We start from the raw sequence: 21,925 nt of genomic DNA, 5'->3' as shown, positions 1-21,925 counted from the left end.
TAATATTTTTTAGATTTTACTATTTTATCTAATTATTTACATGGTGGTCTGTCGCCTAAGTGCCAGGCAACTCTGACAATGGGCCACGTCTAATATTACGTGGCATATTTATTTCGATAGATGATCGAACCAATCCTACAATAGAAATATTTAACGCATCCGTCGTGATTATTAAACAATGCTTGAAAGGTGATATTTGCTTCTTTAGTTCTCCTCGATGCGCGTTTTACTATTCGAATCTTTTGTTTCGCAAAGACATTCCAGAATCGATGGTCGATGTGACGTATCCCAGTAGAATTATCGATAATATATTCCAGCCTAAGAACGAGTTACGAAAAAGAGAAACAAACGGGAAATTCTCACGCATAGTTCGCACGTTGTATATGTTTGTATACTATGTTAATCTCCGATAATAGTGAGTGTTGTAACACATGTATATCTGTGGAAAAAAAAAACATGTAAGAGGAGATCAATAAATCAAAAATAACAAATTACATTTCATCGGTGCCGAAACGATTGATCGTTTCATTTTCGTTATGTTTATTTTCTCTCATTATCTCCCTGAATGCTCTGATATACAATATTACATGACTATAACATTGATGGAACATGTTCTGTTTCATGATTACATTTTTATAGATCAAGCATTGATATGGACGATTACGATACAATGCCAGAGCTGTAGACACAAGAAGTTTAAACGAAGAGTAAAAGTACGAGGTAAAGGCATATCCTCTTCCTAACATTTTTCTGCTTAGTTACTAAGCAATCAATAACTAACGCATTTTTTTTTTTATATAAAATATAATAATCTAAGAATACTTAAAGAAACTTTGTTTGCGCACGTCTACACTTATGTATATGGACAAAATGTACATTAATGACGTAGGTGAGACTCCTTAACGTGGTCCTCCACTTTCGTATAGTTACAAAAAACATATTACAATTTTATAATATATATGGAAACGCAATATCCCGCTAGTGTACATATATACGCAGCTACGAACTAACTCTATGCTACATCAATTTAGAACGAACTAACCCTGTAAAGCTTGCGAAGAAAGATGCCTTTTTCACTATTTAAACGATACAAGGTGGTTTATATTCCAATTCAATGTCTTTTTTCACATTAATTTTAACCTTTATATCTAGATCAAGATTTATATCTTAATCGAAACAGACAAATGGATGCGAGGGCAAAAATCCACACAGTGACCACTAAAAATCCTGAGTATACCTCCAGCTTGTCGAGGTCAGTCCCTTTTTGCATAATCTGCCTTAGTGCATTTCCTGGTATCGTTATAGGCATCGTTAAACTAAGCCATCGAAGAAATTTCGGCATACCCTCGATTGGCCAGATCAATCCTTGAAAATGTCAAAATGCTCTGAATAAGTATGTATTCTATGTATTTTTTCATATTATACACATTAGACGTACACCAATTTTTCTTTGATCTTTCTGACAGATTCCAAACATCTTGCGCTCTTAGCAGTAAATGATACTACAATAAATAAACTTATGTTTAATCACTCACCACAAAGAAGAAGCAATGGATAAAAAGTTCCCGTTGTCGCATAATTGGCCACACTATGAGAAGTACATGACACTGATATGAAGAGACCTACAAATGATTTTTTCCTATTAAAATATTTTGTCATAAAATTTACAATTCAAGTAATACTGAATTTATATTATAATTGAAGGATGAAAAAAATGTAACGTATCCGTCGAGAATATTCATTTGCTAATTTTAATTAAGTCGACAGCTTACCGTATACCATTCCACAAATTCCTTCTAGCATACTCATCACGATGACACCGATCTTCGATCCTTTGCAATACATATCATACTGCTCGAAACCAATATATAACGCAATTACTACTTGAAATACAATTATTATAGCTTGCGTTATCAAGTGAGCAATCAGAATCTCTGCGGTGGTAACGCCTGTTTTACATGAATATTTATGGATCAATAACAACGTAATTTATCATTTACAATCGTGCAACAATTTTATGCGACTTATATGATAATTTAATATTATAGACAATGATGATTTATTTCACATTTAGCGATTTCATTAAATGTTCGGTAATAGAGCGAACGTAAAATAAAAAAAAGGAACAAAGATAAAGAATGACATAATCAAATTCGTTTCTCTCATAGTATAAATTTTCTACGTTTTACGAATTCATTTGCGTATAAATAAAATTAACACGTTATAAAATTAACGAAATTAACCAAAGGAAACAAAAATTAGATATTTTAATTTACCTTGAACTAAGATCCTGTCCCATATGCCAGAATGACGATCGACTATGATCGCACTCGAAGAAATAGATGTTGCCAACACGAATAACATTCTAGAGAAATAAAATTTATACATAAAGATGAAACGATCGTATAATTCGTAGAAAAATTGTAATTTACAACAGAAGAAGTATTACGTTAACAAAAATACTGGTGTGACATATGCTCCAAAGTCCATTTCATTCTTACCATAAATCGGATCTTCAAACTATAACATTAAAAAATATAGCATCATTCTGGATCATTTTCACAAATATTGATTTGTTTTTTAACATATACACACCTTTACTGGAATATTTGCGTACTTTTTATTAATTCTACATTCCATAGCAATTTTCTCAAACTCTTCTATGAACATTTTGTATAGGTATTGCTTTACGAATAAAATAATTTCTCTCCCTGCAACATTGAAGGAAAACGTGGATAGATGATCGTTCTAGATTAATTGGGAAACAATTAATTTTACGGCAGTTGTATTTTTGTCACATACCTGGAGTATGTAGCTCGACGTCGATTATAGAAGTCGAAATAACATCGTCAGACACAGTGAGCATATTTTCTAACTTCTGTTCCATTCCAAGTGAAAAATTTCTCTGAAAATACATTATTCCAACGGCGTCGCGATTATTCATCAATTCCTCCTTCGCTTTTTCGTAATTATCATAAAATTTCTGAAAAAAAAAAATACGATTAACAATTACTTTTATTCTATCGATTGATTATTAATCTCTTAAAATAGTCCTTTTCTTAAGAAATATATTTTTCACGCACCATCTTTAGAATATCATCGTCCATGCCGGCTATGAACCTACAACTGAGATCGGTGAGCTTGCACGTTTGTTCTTCGTCGTAGTATGTAATATTGCCTAAATATTTCTGATTATTACAGGCACCAATCTCTTCGTTCACTACGTATATCTTGAGATTTTTTGGGTCTAGACCAATCGTGTGAAAGAACAGCATTATTTCCAACACTGGTAAGATGATTGAAAATAAGAATCCCCTAAGGACGAACAAAGAAATCGTCAACTAAATTTCTCGTACGTAATCTTCGTTAATAATCAAATATCTTATAACATTTACCCAGGATGACGCAAAAACTGAAGCGCATTCTTATAAAGCAAAGCCATAACTCTCATCTTCCAGTTACTTTGAAACACCCTCTGCTGAAACATGATTTTTTTTTTTTGTTGTTTCATATTAACAAATAAAATCAAATGTTTCTTACATTCAGAAAAAGAGAAATACTTTGTTCTATGATTTATCAATATAGTTGAATTTTTTTTGGCGAAAATGCGTGATTAGAAGACCATCAAACACCGCACCACCGAAACATTATGTAAAGTTTAGAAGGACTTGTATTTTTTGATTTATATAGATATATATAACTGTGAATAAGCTTCAAGCGTTGTATCACCTTCGTGTTTCCGTTGCCGAAATCGTACGAATTACACATCGAATTAATCCCCCCTGAAGTATCAGGAATCGGATCATTTACTCGTAAATTCTCAGTTTGTTGTTTACTCAAGGTTAAGAAGGCCTCCTCCAGGGAGTCGGTTTGAAATCGCTCCAATAATTCATTCGGTGATGATTCAGCCAACAGCTGACCATTTCTGAGCAATCCAATCTAAAGAGTATAATAGCGACATTAACATACGATGAAACTTATCTTTTTATAGCAACCCGCTTTACCTTTCTTGCTAGAACAATGTCACCAAGGCAGCTATTATAAAGCACAATTATACAGGCTGTTACTATTACGAACGCGAACGAATAGAATAGGATTATGAAAATATATGAAAAGAAAATAAAGAAAGTGTCGATAAATAATTGTCAGATATTTATCACTCGGATACTGGAACATATGTATTGATTTAACTGAAATAACAAAGATTCGAAAGTTTACGTAAGTGAATTTCTTTTGTAAAATACGTATTTGCCAAGGCTAATACCTGTACGCAATACCACTTCTCTTGTTAATATATGCTAGTTTTTTCGCGTAAAGATATTCTACTTTGTATCATTGATTTAATAATATAATTTATGCTTAACTAGTTTATCTACATAGCTGTTCATCATGATTGAAAGTTACGAACGTTTATTTTATCGTTCAATTATGTAACTTACCTTATCAGATTGTTTCGCTTCCTCGATATAATGCGTAGTGATAATCACCGTGACACCTTCTTGCTTTGTGATGTGCACCAAGTAATTCCAAATACTGTGCAAAAAGTCTCCGTTTATGTTATTGTCCTTACGTTAAGTTTAAAAAAGATGGAAGGAAATGAAAGTATACTTGCTTGTCCCTTAAAACTGGATCTAAACCGACAGTGGGTTCATCGAGGATCAGCAGTTCAGGCCTCTGAAGCAGAGCTGCTGCGAAGGATACTCTTCTTTGCTGGCCACCGCTCATGTTCTTCACCAAACGATCCCTGGGTGGTAGTTGGAGTAAATCCTTTAATTCTATGTATCTTTCTTCTGAAAATAAATTTGAAAATATCTAACAATTTAAATTAAATCCTATACGATTCGATAATGTACAATTCTTTTGCATTCGTAAGGGAAAAATATAAGAGTATAGTTCCAAGTTCTTAAATTTACCAATTTCAAATTTTTCCATGCCACTGATTGTTCCAAAAAAGAAAAGCGCTTCTATCACAGAAAATTCGCCGACCAGCGAAATATCTTGCGGCATGTAACCGATACGAGGCCCTGGTATCCCAGAATCTTTGGTTCCCGGCTGGCCACCAAGTACCCAAATGTCCCCATCATCCAATTTTCGAACGCCAACCACGCAAGAAAGTAAAGTGGTTTTTCCGCATCCACTAGCTCCCAGTAAGCTATATCTGTGTAAAGTGATGTACGTATAATGAGCGAATTGGTAAAATTTTAAAAGATGTTATAACATGAATTCTATCTAACGTTTTACTCACATACAGCCTTTGGGAACAGTAACATTCACGCCATTCAAGATGTATACTTGACCACCATATGTTTTCTTCGCATTCCTGACGATGACTGCATTTTGCCCTGCCATTTTGCAAGGCACCGATTTCAACTAAAAATTGCAACCTATAACATTAATTATAAATACACATATATTCACGAATACATAACAAGAGGAATATAATGAAAAATAATGTATACGTATATTTGTGCACAAATAATGCAAATTTGGTAATTATTTACAAGTGTACAAGTTACAAACTGTACAAATCAACAGTAAATTAATAGCTAGTAAGATTTATTACCTTTTTATACTTACATCAAAGTACTTATTAATATGTTTATTAAAATGATTTGAAATTTTCGAAACACGTAATTTATGTGGAATTAATCGAACATGGTTGAAAAGATTCACCGTTGAGACTTATTACTATAATTCACCCATCGATTCGAAAAATTCGAGGAACGAATTATGATACATAGACACAACAATTGAGATTCTAACATAATTTATTAATTTTATCCGTCTTCCATTCTTAATCCTAATAATAATATTCATTAATAATCCTAATAATAACCTTCGTGAGATACTTTCAAGGACAAGATTGATTAAAAAATAGGTAGATATAGGGCGAATATAGAAAATAATTCGAACACATAATTTGAAGCAGTCTACAATAATTTTAAAACGGATAAATGCAAAATGAGAATTATCTCGTTATTTAAAGAAACGTATAAAACTGTATTAGAAAAATAATTTCCATCGTATATTCAATAATCTTTTCTATTAGTTCTCCATAACAAATTATATTTTATTCATGCGGTGTAAAGAATGAATAATCAATCGTTTTACGCATAATTCTCAAAGACTAAAATAATTAACGTATTAAATTTGAAAAGCGATTTATTAATATGCAAACCAGGATACCATTCCACAAGAATAAATTAATACAAAGGCTGTTCATTTTGATAAAATATATGTCATATTTCATCGATAAATTGCTATATTAAAGTGTTGTAGACAAATAATATCGAATACAGCTTGGAGTACTTATGAAACAATATACATATTAAATAATATTATATATTATATTGTATATTATATTATATCAACAAAACTGTAGGCTGGAAATTATCTATCTCGGCAAAGAAACGAGAGTAAATAATGAATTCGTATTTTATAATGCAGAATACATGTGAATCAGAGTGCGCTGTTTAATACTTATGAACAACTTCATGAAAATTAATAACTGGAAAATCCCATCTCACGAACATAATCTCATCTAAAAGAAAACAATTTTTTCGCGTATGTTTCACCGCGACCAGCGCAGTTTAGCATTCTTATACGATCTCCAGAAATAGAATTAAGAAATGTGCACGCCATATTTCAATAGAAACGTAAAACGTCATTGAAAGTCAAAGTCCTAAAATTAAGAGTATTTATAAGCAATACAGAAGGAAGAAGAAAGTTCAAAAAATGATCCGTTCGTTTGACATCCACGCGAAAAGTTTTATTTTTCAGCTCTTCGTCTTATAGAAACGTTCCATTCGTACGAATCGCCTATTTCTAGAAACGAAGAAAAAAGTGTGTATTTTTTTTCATCCTACAAGTACGGCTACTCCTAGGCAACATATCCAACTGACAGTCTTAAGTAATACAACATTCCGTGGGTCTACATTCGCACTGTCGAAACGTTTCATTAAACGGCAGTAAGTATGGCAACTCTTTCACATGTTCAACAAACTTGGTTCGTTTTAATATTATTTATCTTTCACCGCTGTAAAAGGGCTCCGTGAATCTAGGACTAGCGATCACGTAATACCGAATAGATTGCTCTTAAGGAGGAATTTCACCAAGGCCATCGAGGCTTATTCTTCCACTTGCATCGTTTCTTCTTATGGTAAATTGTCTATTTTTTGCGTAATTCTGTATGGTCTCTTTTACTTTCTCCATTCGTGAAATTTCAATTAGATATATTACAAGAAAATTGCGCAAAGTTTACACGCTTCAACAGTTTTCAACTCTTCCGATCGGGGGTCTTACGAAATATCAATTCCCCAAATTCTTCACGCTACGATTAACGTCGCCCTTGAACTTTATAATTAATGAGTGTAATTCGAACTCTATGTTCTTTATTTTTGTAAATTTCTCGATTTTATTTATGTCAAAACGATTCTACGACGAACTGAATCGATTTCTTCAGAAATAGAATAATTGACCTCGGTAGATCTCGTCTGTTCTCTTTCGTTCTCAATGTGCGGATTATTGAAAAAAATTGTTTAACAATAGATGTATAGAAATTAATTTATTAATCCCACGTTTTATCAGGACATCACAACAACGTTTGTCTGTTGGAATCTCAATGTTCCAGAGTTCTTTTCTCAAAGCTACCGAAGAAATCTATTAATTCAGATATCAAGTTACTCATTATTTATGAATATTATGCAAGTGACTAATAAACTGGTTTTGTAGTTTGCAGTTTCCGTTTAAAAACATTCACCTTATCGAATGATATACAATAGCATAAGTTTGATGACATCGATATGGTTAAAGTCGAGTTACAACAAGTTTCACACGCGCCGTTGTTCTCGTCATTATGAATTCTGATCGGTTCGTTCTCACACATTAAATATCAATCACCTGGCCCCTTCATTTATCATTCAACACATCTACCTTCGATATGCGTTATCACAGTCGTGTAACACGAATTCGTGATGGTCACTCCTTTGACTGTAATTACACGATATTGTATGAGAAATTGAGGGAATTTTTAAATATAGTCTGCTTTGAATGTTCATTGGAAAATTCATAAACATATTTAAAATTAGATATTATTTCTTTTATCGTACGATGGTTTATCAGCACTTTCAAATTTAGATTCTGTCGAGGAACGCCTAATCCATGTTATATCATATTATGGATTTGCTATATAAAATGAAGAGAAAACTTGTTATCTGTTATTAATGAAAGTTAGAATATTAAAAAGTGGGTCATTCTTCTAACAGAAAATATCAAAAATATAGAAAAGCGTAGTTAGCTACGCTCTAGCGATTTCAGTAATTTGATTAGACAACTAGACGAGGTAATTGAAAATCAATGTGAAATCAAAAAATGTTTAGTATGCAGCAATAAAAAATTCGACGACATACCACGAGATCAGAATCGTTCGTAAAGTATCAAATTGTCAATGATCTCATAGCTAACATCTTACGTTAATTCGATTATACAGACTTGATTTATGTAAATAAAGATATACAATCTTATTAAGAAACTAAGATTAGAACTGCGAAAAGAGACGCGTGCCAAGATCTTTCAAAGGTCATCGAGCTATCGACATCCACAGTTTTGACAAGTTCTAAGAGACGCGGATATATATTTTTGAGGGAATGTTACAGTTTTGAGTTTTGAGACTTGCTGGGAGGTGCTCCGATATCGTTAGTGATTTTGCTACACTTTTGTTTCTTATAAATATGTTTTACATCAAACCGCTCAAATATCTCTAAAAATATAAATGATACGTAAGAAATGTTTCGGGAGAAAATTGAATGGCACGGAGAGGAAAATCCTCTTGTATATTTGTCCTTGCAGTGATTTTGAAACCTTCTGATATTATAATTTTTAAATCTCTTATTACAGATTTTCGTAACTGATATTCAGACGACGTTTTCAAAACACTACGAACTCGTGTCATCCGCTATCGTTTGTAAATTTTATGATGTCTGATGTCTGTCTGATTATTCGATTGTTCGAAATCTGCTGATCGTTTTAAAGACACCCAGACAATGCCATATCGGTAGTAGCATTCTAAAAAACCACATCGAATTTTAAAATTCATAAGTCGATGAATTATTATACGAAAATGTATAGTTGTTTGAAAACGTCTTTACGTTTATATTATATAAATAATCTATTCTAAGAACATGTAATAAAAAATCGAGACATCCATAAACATATTTTACCGTGTATTTCACTACAGATTTCAAGGATATCGCAAAATCGAGTACAGAAACCGCCTCGGTATCGTACTACTTTTGCCCACGGTTCAAGATACACTTTATATATTCACATATATATATAAAATATATTTTATACGTTTCTAAATCTATATGTATTTCGTTTATAGTCATAGTATATGCATTTTAAACATCTACGTGTTATTCCTGTAATTATCATAAATAAAAAATTACGTTTCACATGGAAATCGTGACATGTGGGATCGAAAAAATGTATGTGTTGGAACGACTTATGAAGATCACATTTAAATTTTTAATTTTAGAAACCTACGTTTTTTGCCATATGTTTATTCTAATTTATATCTAGTTCTTTTTAAAGTGTTAATCTATATGTGTAACTTATATATACCGTTTTAGAGATAGTAGTTCTTACGATCAATATGCCGCAGGTATTAGCGTTACCCAATGTACAGCACTAGAATGTTGCCCAGTCGAGCTTTATACACTATAGTGGCTTTAAAAGAAACCGATTTTTGCGTGCGTGTGTTTCGAGAAAATGTAACATTTAGTTTTAAGCGATTCGAATGACGTTAATAAAATCTTTGCCCGCTTGGCGATAAGACAAATATCCGTAGCCTAGAACTAATAGAAATTCAACTTTCTTTTCAATAGAAAATGATGTAATGAACATTCGTTGATTCCTATTTCTAACGTGAGATTAACCGATCATAAGTTAATTATAAAATTCTCTCCTTTGCTCCAGTTACGAGATTGCAATAATGCATAAATACCGATGACACTGTGCAATAGTATGGCATCTAATAAACAGAATCGAATCGACGTTGTTCAAGCCAATCGTTTTCATCAATAAAAACAATACGGTTTAGCCTTCGGATAGCCTTTTTGAAGTATACGTTTGAAGGTAACGATGATGTCGGTGATATTGTAAATTACACGTGTACATAATTAAATGTAAATTACATGCTTAATTAGCTAGTGTTTCGAGAAGATCTCGATATTAATTAGAAAAATGTACAATAAAATTACATTCGACAATTGAAAAGTGATCTTCACAGACCACTCGAATGTTATCCCAAGATCGAATAATCATCATCGCGATGATCTCATCCCTCTCGATGGTAAACAACTTTTACCGAGGAAAACTTCTCTCTGTTTTTGGTAGTTACAAAAATAATTTCCAAACGTTTAAAACGGAAATAGTATTATATTGTAAGGTATTATCCTTTTGCCAAACATGACATTTCGTTTTACGATTTAAATTCATTTCTCAAAAGGAAATAAACAGTCTCTAATTGATTTCACATGTAAATTTTGTTTTCATAAAACTAATTGCGGTCCTTTTGATTCAAGGCTAAAATTTGCTTTCTAAATAAATGTATACAGATGTAGCAACCAGGTCCTGAATCCCGTGGGATTGAAAATAACACGGCGTAGCAACCCATGGACACCATAGTTGCTAAAATCATCCTGTATTTTACAATTATAGAAACAGGTTTTAGTGACTGGTTTTGAGGAATTCAGAATTCTTATCGAAAAATAAACAAACAGTTATAATTTAATCCAGAAACCAGATACACCAGCAGCCTGAAACAGCGTCAATACTCGAAAGAAATAGAATTTATCGAAGAGAGAGCAAAATGTTCTTCATCGTATATTCCGTATTTCTTTGTTGTTTTCTACTTACCGTCGCCTCAGTCTATAAAACGTAGAATCATTGATATTAAAAACTAGAAAATTCTCAGTGTGATGCAAATCTTTATGCGTATCATTAGATTCTCGTCACGTAACATTAATCGATTAATCTTGTCCATATCTCGACCGTGAACGTTCTCCGGAAGTAATCTCGATTTCTAAGTACGAAAGGAATAATCCCCTTTCTACTTCCTCGACGCATGTCCGGAAAAGAAGAGCATAATGCGGTTGCAATTTCTTCGGTGGCGAATCGATTTAGGAAAGAGGGAAACTTGCACGTTGGACGAACCGTTCGTTCGATGATAACGCGAGACGTTTACACCTCTGTGTACTTTCTCACATCTCTGTTTAACTCCTTTCTCAAGCGGCGATCTAACGCGTGATTCATAAACACTTTCACCGTGTTTGCCCGCGAAATACTTTAATTAATTTCAAAGTCTTATCTCGATGAATACCGGATGAGGATATAATCGTTTCTCGATAACGAGCATCATACATAAAGTGAAATGGAGATATTTTTTAATAGAATATATTGCTAGAATAAAGCGACTGAAGAAATCGTATTCGGATTTCAAACGAAGTTATCTTCGCGCGGGGACAAACTGACAAGAATAGGTGGACCCAAATCATCGATCATCGTATGGTTTATTGCATTTTTCGCGTCAAGCTGAACTAAAAATGGGGAAACTAAATAAGTCCGAAACTAAAGGAAAATGTGATACACGGCGGAATAAATTGTCGTCACTTTTTGAACAGCACCTGTTGACTTATACCGGTAACGCAATAATAAGTGAGAAGCCGCTTGGCATGCGATCGATCTTTTGTTACTGTTTGTATTTCGTATAAAATGGAAAAATATTATAAAATACATAATTCTACGAATAATACGAAATTCTATACATAAAAATATTAATAAAAGACGCTATCGATAATCGACTGAGGAGCTAGGTCTATTTCTTGCAACAAAACAAGAAGACTATCAGAGAGTTTCGGACAGGAGATTTCGCGAATTCGGCGAGAAAAAGCCGAATTGTACGAAATTATTCGATCTTAAAAGTTCAAATCCACCGAAAGTCCAACTCACGTTGAACACTGTCACTAAAATTATCACCTTTTCGTTTTCTTCGCGATACGAAACACATCCACTATGAAAGAACGAACCATTGAAATTCCTCGCTTCTATACCGAATATCCTCTTAATTTAGATTCCTCCCTCTCCCCAATTATTTTAATTTTCCCCAACGACTCGTGATATCGATGAAAATCGAATCTTCAAACATAGTTTCGTTCCTTCATTTACATTCGAGCCGCTCCGAACTTTCAAGAGTCGGGATTGCATCAAGAATGCATCGGGAATGCATCGGAAAGTACGAACACGATTAACGAGAAGCACTGGAGAACTGTCCTAAGGTTATACCTTTCCCCACGGCCATGCTTTGCAAGCGTAACTGGCTGACGCGTGATAGAACTACATCTAAGAGTACATAGAAGGTATCTTTATAACGGTAGATCATCCGTATATAGGTGTAAGACGTATCTGAATAGGTTGGATGTCCGTGTGCGTGGAACTAGTCCTGGTCTAAGGATCGGATTATGCGAAGGTGGGCCATTGCTCGCGAACTACAATGGAATAGTCACTGCTCTTTATATTTGCTTAAAGATAATATTATATGTATCGTGCTCGATTGCTTTCTAAATTTGTTATGCTATATTATGTTACGTCTTACTAAAGTTGAACTAATTGAATTCTCGTACGTTATACAGAGTGATCGAAGCAACTGTTTCACGTTATAACTCCGTTACCAGTGCAGTTACGGGAAAGTGTCAAAGGAGACGATTAAGGTGAATAGTTCAAGGAGTACCACATCCGTAGGAGCGTGTATCTTCCTTTAGAAATGCGATGAACGCATGTGCAATCGGCAGTCGCGTTACTTTTTTAAATGGAAACGCATAGTACGAGAAGAAGCCTTGAGTAAATAAAAAAATAATAGAATACAGAATGAAAATTAATTAATAAGATTTAAACGAGGTTTGAACTTGAAGAACTGATTGATTACCGAGATATTTTAATTACAATTTTGTAGAATTTATCGCGTATAAGATAAAGGAAACTCTAATGGTTTTTTCATAGAGTGATAAGAGGAATCTATCTATGTAAAGCAGAGTATACATTTCATTTAAAAAAAATAGTGTTGATTGCACATGTACCATTACACTTTCAAAAGAAAAAAAAAATCATTTATATAAAAAGATATTTATTGCTACTTTATGTGCAATTTGGGTCTTTATATATGCAAAAAATAATTCATCGCTGTAAAATTTACATTTATATCTCTCTCATAAATTTGTCAAAAATAATATTTTAATCTTACTGAATTTGTAGAACTGGTTTTCTCGAAGATGCAAAATATGGTCAGAAACATAACATTTGCAATATGATTTATCTAAAAATTCAATCGTGGCAAATATTTATGCTATATGTATACTTGATTCTATGTATATTTTGTATTAATCATTGCGATTGACAACATCAAGATGTTAATTTACATTCCGCATTCGTATAACACGCGTAGATATCTCAAATATTTTTTAATTTGATATTCAATAATTATGAATATTCTTATGAATCTTTGGAATGAATCCAAGAATTTGAATAACAATTTCAAATAACTTTTTAGCCTTCTATACGTAATCCAGATACACAGAATAATAGTGTCACGTTTACATCAGCAGTCAGCATGTATGTAACACGCACGTCTGTGCACAAATATGTAATCGAATTAATGCAACGTATCCGTCAGCAACAGTAAATATCCAATTTTATTTTATTTAACAAATTGAGCGTTTAATATTATATCATTCATATTTAATTTTTTTTATACGTAACAGTATTTTATACATATCTAATCTGTTGTCAAGATTCCTATGTAAAAATTAATACAATAAAAAAATATATATTCGTATTTATAAATATAAATATATATAATAGAAAAAACTAATAAAAATCAGTAAATACAAATTCCGTATAAAACCTTTTTCCATGTTCCAAGATCTTTACTATTAGATCGAACGATGTAGAAGACGAAGAGCTGAATAGGGCAAAATTCGTATTTATAAATATAAATATATATAATAGAAAAAATTAATAAAAATCAGTAAATACAAATTCCATGTAAAACCTTTTCCATTCACGTTCCAAGATCTTTACTATTAGATCGAACGATACAGAAGACGAAGAGCTAAATAGGGCAAAAAATACATTCATATGTAAAGACATTAATGAATATATAGAGAGAACCATAAAAAAAATATTAACAAAAGACAATGACACGTCCAATAATAATATTCAAAACTTTTATGTAACCACGACGAAGGATAGTAATTTGTTCATTTTTCATATGTAATTCGATAGAAATCTTGACAAACAGCAAAAATGAAATGGTATTAATTTGAATAATTACGGCAGTATATTCTCTTGTCATAAGCGAACATCATAAATATGAATATGAGCTTCGAATTGTCTTTGAAAACAATCTAAAGATCCTATCTAAAGAGCAAAGAGAATCGATCGTTCAAGATGAGTCAATTGAAATGACATTATTTATTGACATTATATAATGTTACTATGTTGTAATATGTTATATACTTAATAAAATTAAAATAACAGGAGAAATAATATACGAGTTGTATAATAATGAAAATTATCGTATAAAACTGATTTAACGATCCAGTGGTGATATAATTTACAACAAATTGCAAAAAAATTCAGAATGCAAAAACATAAAAGAGAAATTGTAAAATACAAACGAAATAGTTTCGTCAATCGTAAGAATTTAGCATTTTTATATTCTACAATAGTGACTAATCTTCATACAAAGTTTCAAAATTCACATATTTTTGGACATTTTTTTGATTGTCGAAATGATTTTGATTGTTGAAATGCTTAAGTATACAAGGAAACGCTGGTTTTTTTTTCTCTCTCTCTCCCATGGCATATTTTATTATATAATTGTCTTTAATATCTCCGGTATAAATTTTCCGCCTTAAAAGTTCGTCAAAAAATCACTGATGACAATTTAATAAGAAAATATCTTTAATTTAATTCATCTTTATTTAATGCAAAAATTCAATCCAGGAATTTGCGCAGAGCTGTAATGATAAATCCAGGACGAATCCATGCAAACTGTGATAATATCGTACAATTTGCCGTATAATCGCAGCGTGATTGAACTCGTTCGCTGCTAACTTAGAACCTGGTTCTCGAGTGAACGTATATCATTCTTAGTGACAATTGGAGCGCGTATAAGTTTCCACAGGGTGTTCGTCAAATATATATATAGTTATATTCGTCACCGATTGACCTTTCGATTTTTCAGAAACGAGACACGCGTTCAAGTCTTTCCCGTTGCGAAGAAAATGTTATAGAATGCGAATTTTCAGTAAACATTATCGCCATAGATTTATTCGCAGATACACGATTTCATAAATTACATTTTATGAATTATATCTGTAACTAAGAAAATGGAATCAGGTTTGTTTCAAGCAGAAAACTTATGGTTAATGGGTATTTTGTAAATTTTTGTATCTTTCTGATCTATCGATAAAGTTAAGTGTTACAATAAACACAGTTATAAAAATACACCTGTCTGATAAGATATTGCTGTACTTTCATTCAACATTATTTTAGAAAAAACATTTAATAAGCTTGCTTTTATTATCTCTTGCAAAATTATTATATTTACTAATTTATAGTTGGACATTTATAATCCTAATACATGTGAACATTCAAAACCAATTAGAAATAATCAATCAATTATATCATGTTTTATAGTTAAAACAAAAATGTCCCATTAACTTATTATTTTATTTAAAAAATTATTTTAGTTAAAAAAATATATTGTAAACCTTGAAACATGGTAATTTATTACGAAGTTGTAAATTTATTTAAACGAGAATCCGATATGAACTCTTTGAAGAGTTTTTGCATTTGACCATTGAAACTATCAACACGAAATAAAAATTCATTAAAAACAAGTTCATTAACAATAACGAAATTGCAAGATCATATCTGATAACAAAAAAATTGAATGATCATATCTAATGATGATCTTGGCAAGACATGACAGAGGTGAAGGTTACGTAAAATGATCTTTCATATGGTAATAACTATAGTATAAATAATAATGGTGAGACGCAGTTAGATGACAAATATTTTATATCTTTTATTTATATTTGTATATTTTAGGCTATAACTAAAATGTTTTATCAATACAGATTTAGTTCTATGTTCTGTTTGTCTTCTGCACTGATTTTGTAAGATACACTTTTATATAATATCTACGTTGACGAGGAATTATAGAGAAAGTGAATAACTCGCTTTTCCCTTTTATTTTGGATGCGAGATTTTGTTGGAACGTCATTATCTTTTGTTATAAAATGATTTTGTTCTGAATAACGTGAACAGTTTCTTAAATCCAGCCTGCCTTGTCTCAATCTTATTTACTTCTAAGTTTCATTTCTACGATACACATAATGTACGAAAAAATATGTTCTATCGACAAATAAACTTGGGAATTTAAATATATTCATATTCATGTACCAATACTAAATACTCCAAAGCAATGTCAAATGCTCTTACAGTAATGACCGTTATGTTAATTAAATCTGAGATCATTTGTTGCGAAAAAGAAAAAAATACATTTAAGATAGCAATTGCAAGCTTAGATCAATCTTAACCGATACGTGGAATCTGTTTTTATTTATACAAACTCGACTTTACTAGATTGACATTTAATAAAAATTAGCATACACCAAAAACTTATTTATCACGAACGGTATCTACGGATATTCGCTTAAATGAATCTCTTCTGCATCTGACAACGATTTAACACGAAATTTAACTCTGATCTATCGCATCTCCTCCATTCCAGACAACCTAATCTTTCCATGAATCTAAATTATAATTATAGGGAATTTTTTAAATTCAAATTACAAAAAAGTGCGTATAAGCTGAATAATTAGCAACCGACATCGGTTAATGGTTTTATTTTCAGAATGAAATTGTACGATGCAACGCGGCGTTGTCATAGAATCCATGTGGCCAATAGGCAACGAAAATAGGCGAATGTAGAAAGTAAATTCGCGACGGAGAAATTCGCGTCGAAAGGATTGATCGGGCAGCATCACTGGCTACCAACGAATGATCGTTTTTCGAGCATGTTCCGGTCAATTTTTGCGTGAGGTGTAAATGATCGGATGATAATATACACATGTCGTACATTGTTAATTATGTATGTACATAAATATCTAGTTAGGTAACTATCTTGTATCAAAGTTTGCACATTGAAATGTTTTAGCATTCGATGTTCGACTGGATTGCATCTGCGTGCAAAAATGATTAATTTTATTATGTTATTATTGGAAATTTACATCGTTACTTATTACATTTTTTTTTAATTGATCTATCTGCTATATCTATGTTCATTACATTATCGCAGTTTGTATATTAATTTATTGTTTAGGATATTTTAAAGAAATAATCGTTAAATTAATAATAGGGCGAAAGTTGATTTTGATATTCGGGACGTCAAAAACGGGGGAGAAAAAATTCCATTACATAGCATTTTCTTTCATAAAAAGGGAGAAAACGTGAGAAATAAACGATTCCTGTTGTGAGATTTTTCAACTTGAGGTTGAAACCAGCGATGTGATAACTTTCGATTCGAGTGCCTCAACAAATGAAGCGATTCCGAATAGAGAAGAAGGAATACACGGTTTCGTACTCTCGCTTTCTTTTGTCGCCACGTTCGAAATAAGTAAAATAAACATTATACAATAGTTGAATAGCTCTGTTTCGAGCATGCAACGCAAATATTTCTTGGTTCGTTGAGATCTTTTGACCCTCGTTTCAACGTGCTCTTAACCCTCTTGTATATAGCATATTAATTAACTCATCAACTTGGCGATAAGTCATACAGCTACCACTTACGACTGTTAGTCACGATCTCTTCATTTGTCAACTGTTAATTAGGCGGTAAATCAAGTTCACTCCTAGTTCCTATTGGCATGGAATTTCTCTGTAAAAATTGGTGTTCTATTAAATAGAAATTTCTAAACTTCCCTATCAAATGAATAAAGTTAAAATCTGTGTAAAACTAAAATGTGAAATTAATGTTACAAAACTTTTATTTCATTCGTTCGTCTACGTTTTACAGGATTATGTCAATCTGTTTGCAGATTGTTGAAAATGTTGTGATACACGAGAGCTTCCTTTATTCGAAGTAATATACAGACAAAACTGTTCAAACAAAGAAATTTTCGGTTATCAATCGTTTTTCTGATATGAAATTTCATTCGTTCAAGTATACGTTCGGATTGATGGATAGATTCTTGAAATATTTACAGATCCCATATCTTTTTGGATACAAGTTCGCATAATATTTGCAACATAGTTAACTGTATAGAATTGTATTCTTTCGTACTTTGAACCGTCAATGTACATTTCCGAATGCGTCGGCACGAGAAGACACCTCTCCATTTCTACTTTCGTTTCCTGTTTTCGTTCTAATAAAATTGTTTTTATTACCGTTTTTATCGCAATGAAACCATTTAATTACATCAGCACGTTTTCTTATTGTTGAGCACCCGAGCAATCTACATGCTTTAGACAATTTTTAATAACATACTTTTGTGCCTTTATGTCTGCGATCGTAATTTTTCCAGTTTCCTGTATCTTTGCTAATTCTAATTTTCGAGTTTTTTTAATTACACATAATATATTATAAATAAATAAATAATAAAATTCACTCGATCAAAGAAAGCAAAGAACACTTTGTATAAGGTAAGAAATGTACTTACCACGTATGTATATATTTGAAATGGAGAAAAGCATCTGCTAATAGGAAATTCAGACAATGAAACGTTCGGACATTGTGGTATTTCGATGTTGGAATAACGGTACGATAATTGTATCAAAGTTTCTTCGGATAAGCGCTCTACTGTATTTTAGATATATTTCCTGTATCTACTAAATATACCACTGTATAAATATATATAATTATAAACATTCCGACCGAGCCATTCGTTAATTTTGTTATACAGTTCTATTCTTTTCCGTTGTACCGTATCATTTGGGATTTAATGTATCGATGCATAATGTTATTCTGCTTGTCCCTTCGAGTAAAAATTGCAATAACACAAAATTGCGGTTTCCTTGGGAAAAATCTTGCAAAGTGCAACATAAGTGTGAATTATACCTACACGTGCATTAAGTATTCTTTTCCTTGCTTGTTTCACAAATTACGACCGTATCTTGAAACCTGTCAAAACTGTATAATCAAATGGACGGCTATTTTACTATTAAATTCCATGGTAGCGAGATTTCTAATTTCCTATCATAAATGTCGTGAATTAGACAGTTAATTAGCTACCGCCTTACTTTATTCTTCTGTTACGCAACATTTACTAGCGGGTCCTTAAGATATTAAGACTTCCATCGCTGTCCAACCTTTACATTGTGTTATGAAAGGAACAGCAAATTAGGAAAATAAAGAAATCAGCAAACATTGTAACGATGTTACTTTGTTATGTAATAGCATGTTAATTCTCAAAATATACTGGCAACAATGTTTGGCGCTTAAATTAGACGATAATTCTGCCAAAGTTTTCCGAATCTGTTTCGATGTGTATTTATAAGACAGGCATTGCCCTATTCAAAAATTAATTTCAATTAAATTTAAGAATGAATTTCTTATTTTTTTTTCTTTTTTTTTTTTTTTTTTCTTTTGAAAACTTCGACTTTAGAAAACAGTATGAAATTAATTAATCTGCAACTTTCGATGTGTTTTTACTAAGCTGCATAAATTTTTTCACTTTAATTTGCAAGATAAATAGAATTTAAACGCGATATTCACCAAACAAGTTTTCGCAAATGTTTAGCTCAATTAAAAAGAAAGTATTGATCCGATCAATTTGAAATTTTAATTATATATCAATAAAGAGTGTTTTCGTCGTTTGATGTGAAAGCAGACCGATAGTTCTTTCTTTTTAGGTTAATATTATGTCCACAGAATTTCGCCATATGTCCTAGTTCACGAGCATTCCAAACTATATTTTTTGGTAAATTTTTTCTATTAAAAGTGCCAAAAGATCGATACCTTTTATTTAAAAAAAAAAAAAAAAAAGAAACGCCCATCTAATAAACTATACTTGCTACGAATAATTGGCTTCGGTAACTTTTGTTTCGCTACACAGAGTGCAGAGAATTTTTTTACAAAACTTATTTATTATTTCGACAATTTTAAAGATACGACAATGAAATTGAAAGAACATGTATAGGAAAAAGGATTTGACGAAAAAAAGATTCGTAAAACGAATTTTCTTCGTCCCGGTGCGTCTAACGTGCGTCTTAAAAGAATTGTCAATGGGAACAAGCAATCGCTACAAGTATAGCCTTCTCTTCTGAAAACTATAGTCATTATAACTGCGAATTGATTATACAATTACCATGACCTATTATCATTCGATGGGGCTCATTTCATGCAATTTTCAAGTATTTTCTTTGCATAGATAAATACCAAGTTTAATTAAAATGAAATTAGGTGCATTTTTGATTAACTCAAATTTCTTTTCAATCGAAAATTTAATTTTTCATTAGACGCGATTCTATAGCTCTTATTAAAAGATGTTAATTCTATGGTTTTTGACACTACTACTTGAAAATGTATTAATTCTCGTAATTAATTAATTACAGAGAACTACACAACTACGAAAACTATGAAACATCATATGAAATTACTCCATTTTATCTAATTTGAAGCAAATATTTCGACCTAGTACAATGTCAATTTACCCATTTTTTTATTTCCATGAAGAATTTACTATATACATAATCATTAAGAATTTGATAGATTCTTTAGATAGGAAACCGATTTCGATGGACTCAACAATTAATATCCATACAATATCGGAAAAACAAAAGGGACAGTTCCATAAAATAAAATCCTCTAATGTCAGCTGTTCGATAATATATAGTTTCGATTAACGTATGAATAGTAACGACAGTAATAATACATGTAATACATCTGATCACCGTCTAATTATCGTTACAATCTCTACATAATTATTTCACTTTCTAACAACAATCGTATTTTCTCATGACAATTAAGTATTATTTGGCCAAACGTTGTTACAAAACTATAGCAGTCATTCCTCGCGTACGAAAAATGAGAAAGATTATAATAAAAGACAACGATATGTAATTGCATAATTTTCCCGTTATTCTTCCTCTGTTCGTGTTATCTACGAAAAGTGAATTCATTGGCATTCCGTAGTAATAAGCCGAACTTCCGGTTCACTTACCTCGCTGCGAATAGTCCTTCGATTCTTGAAAGTAAAAAGGTAAACACAATTGAATACTTCTTAAACGTCAATGTCCGTGCTGCGAGTTAATCGATCCTTTCGATATTTCCGATAATCGCGACCTAAGGTAGTGCACTAGTGATATTCACACGGAAACACGATCGTCGAATTACTTGAAATAATGTATCGCAAAAATAGATATAAATACGGTAAAATTCGTACGTGTATCTCTTTTCTTACTGTGTTATCTATCGAATGTTTCTCGTTGTGTGTTTAACTTTCTCGAGTTTCTTCACTGAACACTTTTCTCTTTGCTCCACGAATCTAACCTTTTCTCTCTAGTTACGGATAATGCCGGTAATTTTGCGCGCGAATCAAAATCGTGAAAATATATATATATATAAGTACATGTATAAGCCAGAATATATCGACGGTTCTTTAGAAGTATCGTTGGTACAATTGTTCGTTATGAAGTGCCGATTGGAGATTGCTAATGACCGATTATTGAATACCTAATGGTCTCGCGGGTGTATGTGTCATGACAGTATTAACAGATAATTAAAACGCATTTCCATGTAAGCCAAATCTTTCCCAACGTCCGATCGTCACACCGTCGACCACCTGACTGCCGCTGAAGACTG

General features: G+C 32.0%; 1 protein-coding gene across 1 annotated transcript; it reads right to left on the bottom strand.

The window, feature by feature from the left end:
- Positions 1–491: 491 nt before the first annotated feature.
- LOC139991167 (ABC transporter G family member 23) lies at positions 492–21,925 on the bottom strand. Its single transcript, XM_072011088.1, has 15 exons — positions 21,285–21,925; positions 5,246–5,384; positions 4,914–5,158; positions 4,613–4,790; positions 4,440–4,533; positions 3,730–3,939; positions 3,396–3,475; positions 3,084–3,315; positions 2,803–2,983; positions 2,596–2,711; positions 2,450–2,520; positions 2,277–2,365; positions 1,773–1,949; positions 1,536–1,622; positions 492–1,365 (listed from the first exon to the last, which is right to left on the bottom strand). The coding sequence occupies exons 2-15, from the start codon at positions 5,347–5,349 to the stop codon at positions 1,154–1,156; spliced, it is 2,076 nt and encodes a 691-aa protein (XP_071867189.1). The 5' UTR covers positions 5,350–5,384; positions 21,285–21,925; the 3' UTR covers positions 492–1,153.

Source organism: Bombus fervidus, chromosome 9 (genome assembly GCF_041682495.2).
Source record: "Bombus fervidus isolate BK054 chromosome 9, iyBomFerv1, whole genome shotgun sequence".
Classification (NCBI taxonomy): Eukaryota; Metazoa; Arthropoda; class Insecta; order Hymenoptera; family Apidae; genus Bombus; species Bombus fervidus.
This window is presented reverse-complemented; position numbering and strand designations above follow the sequence as displayed.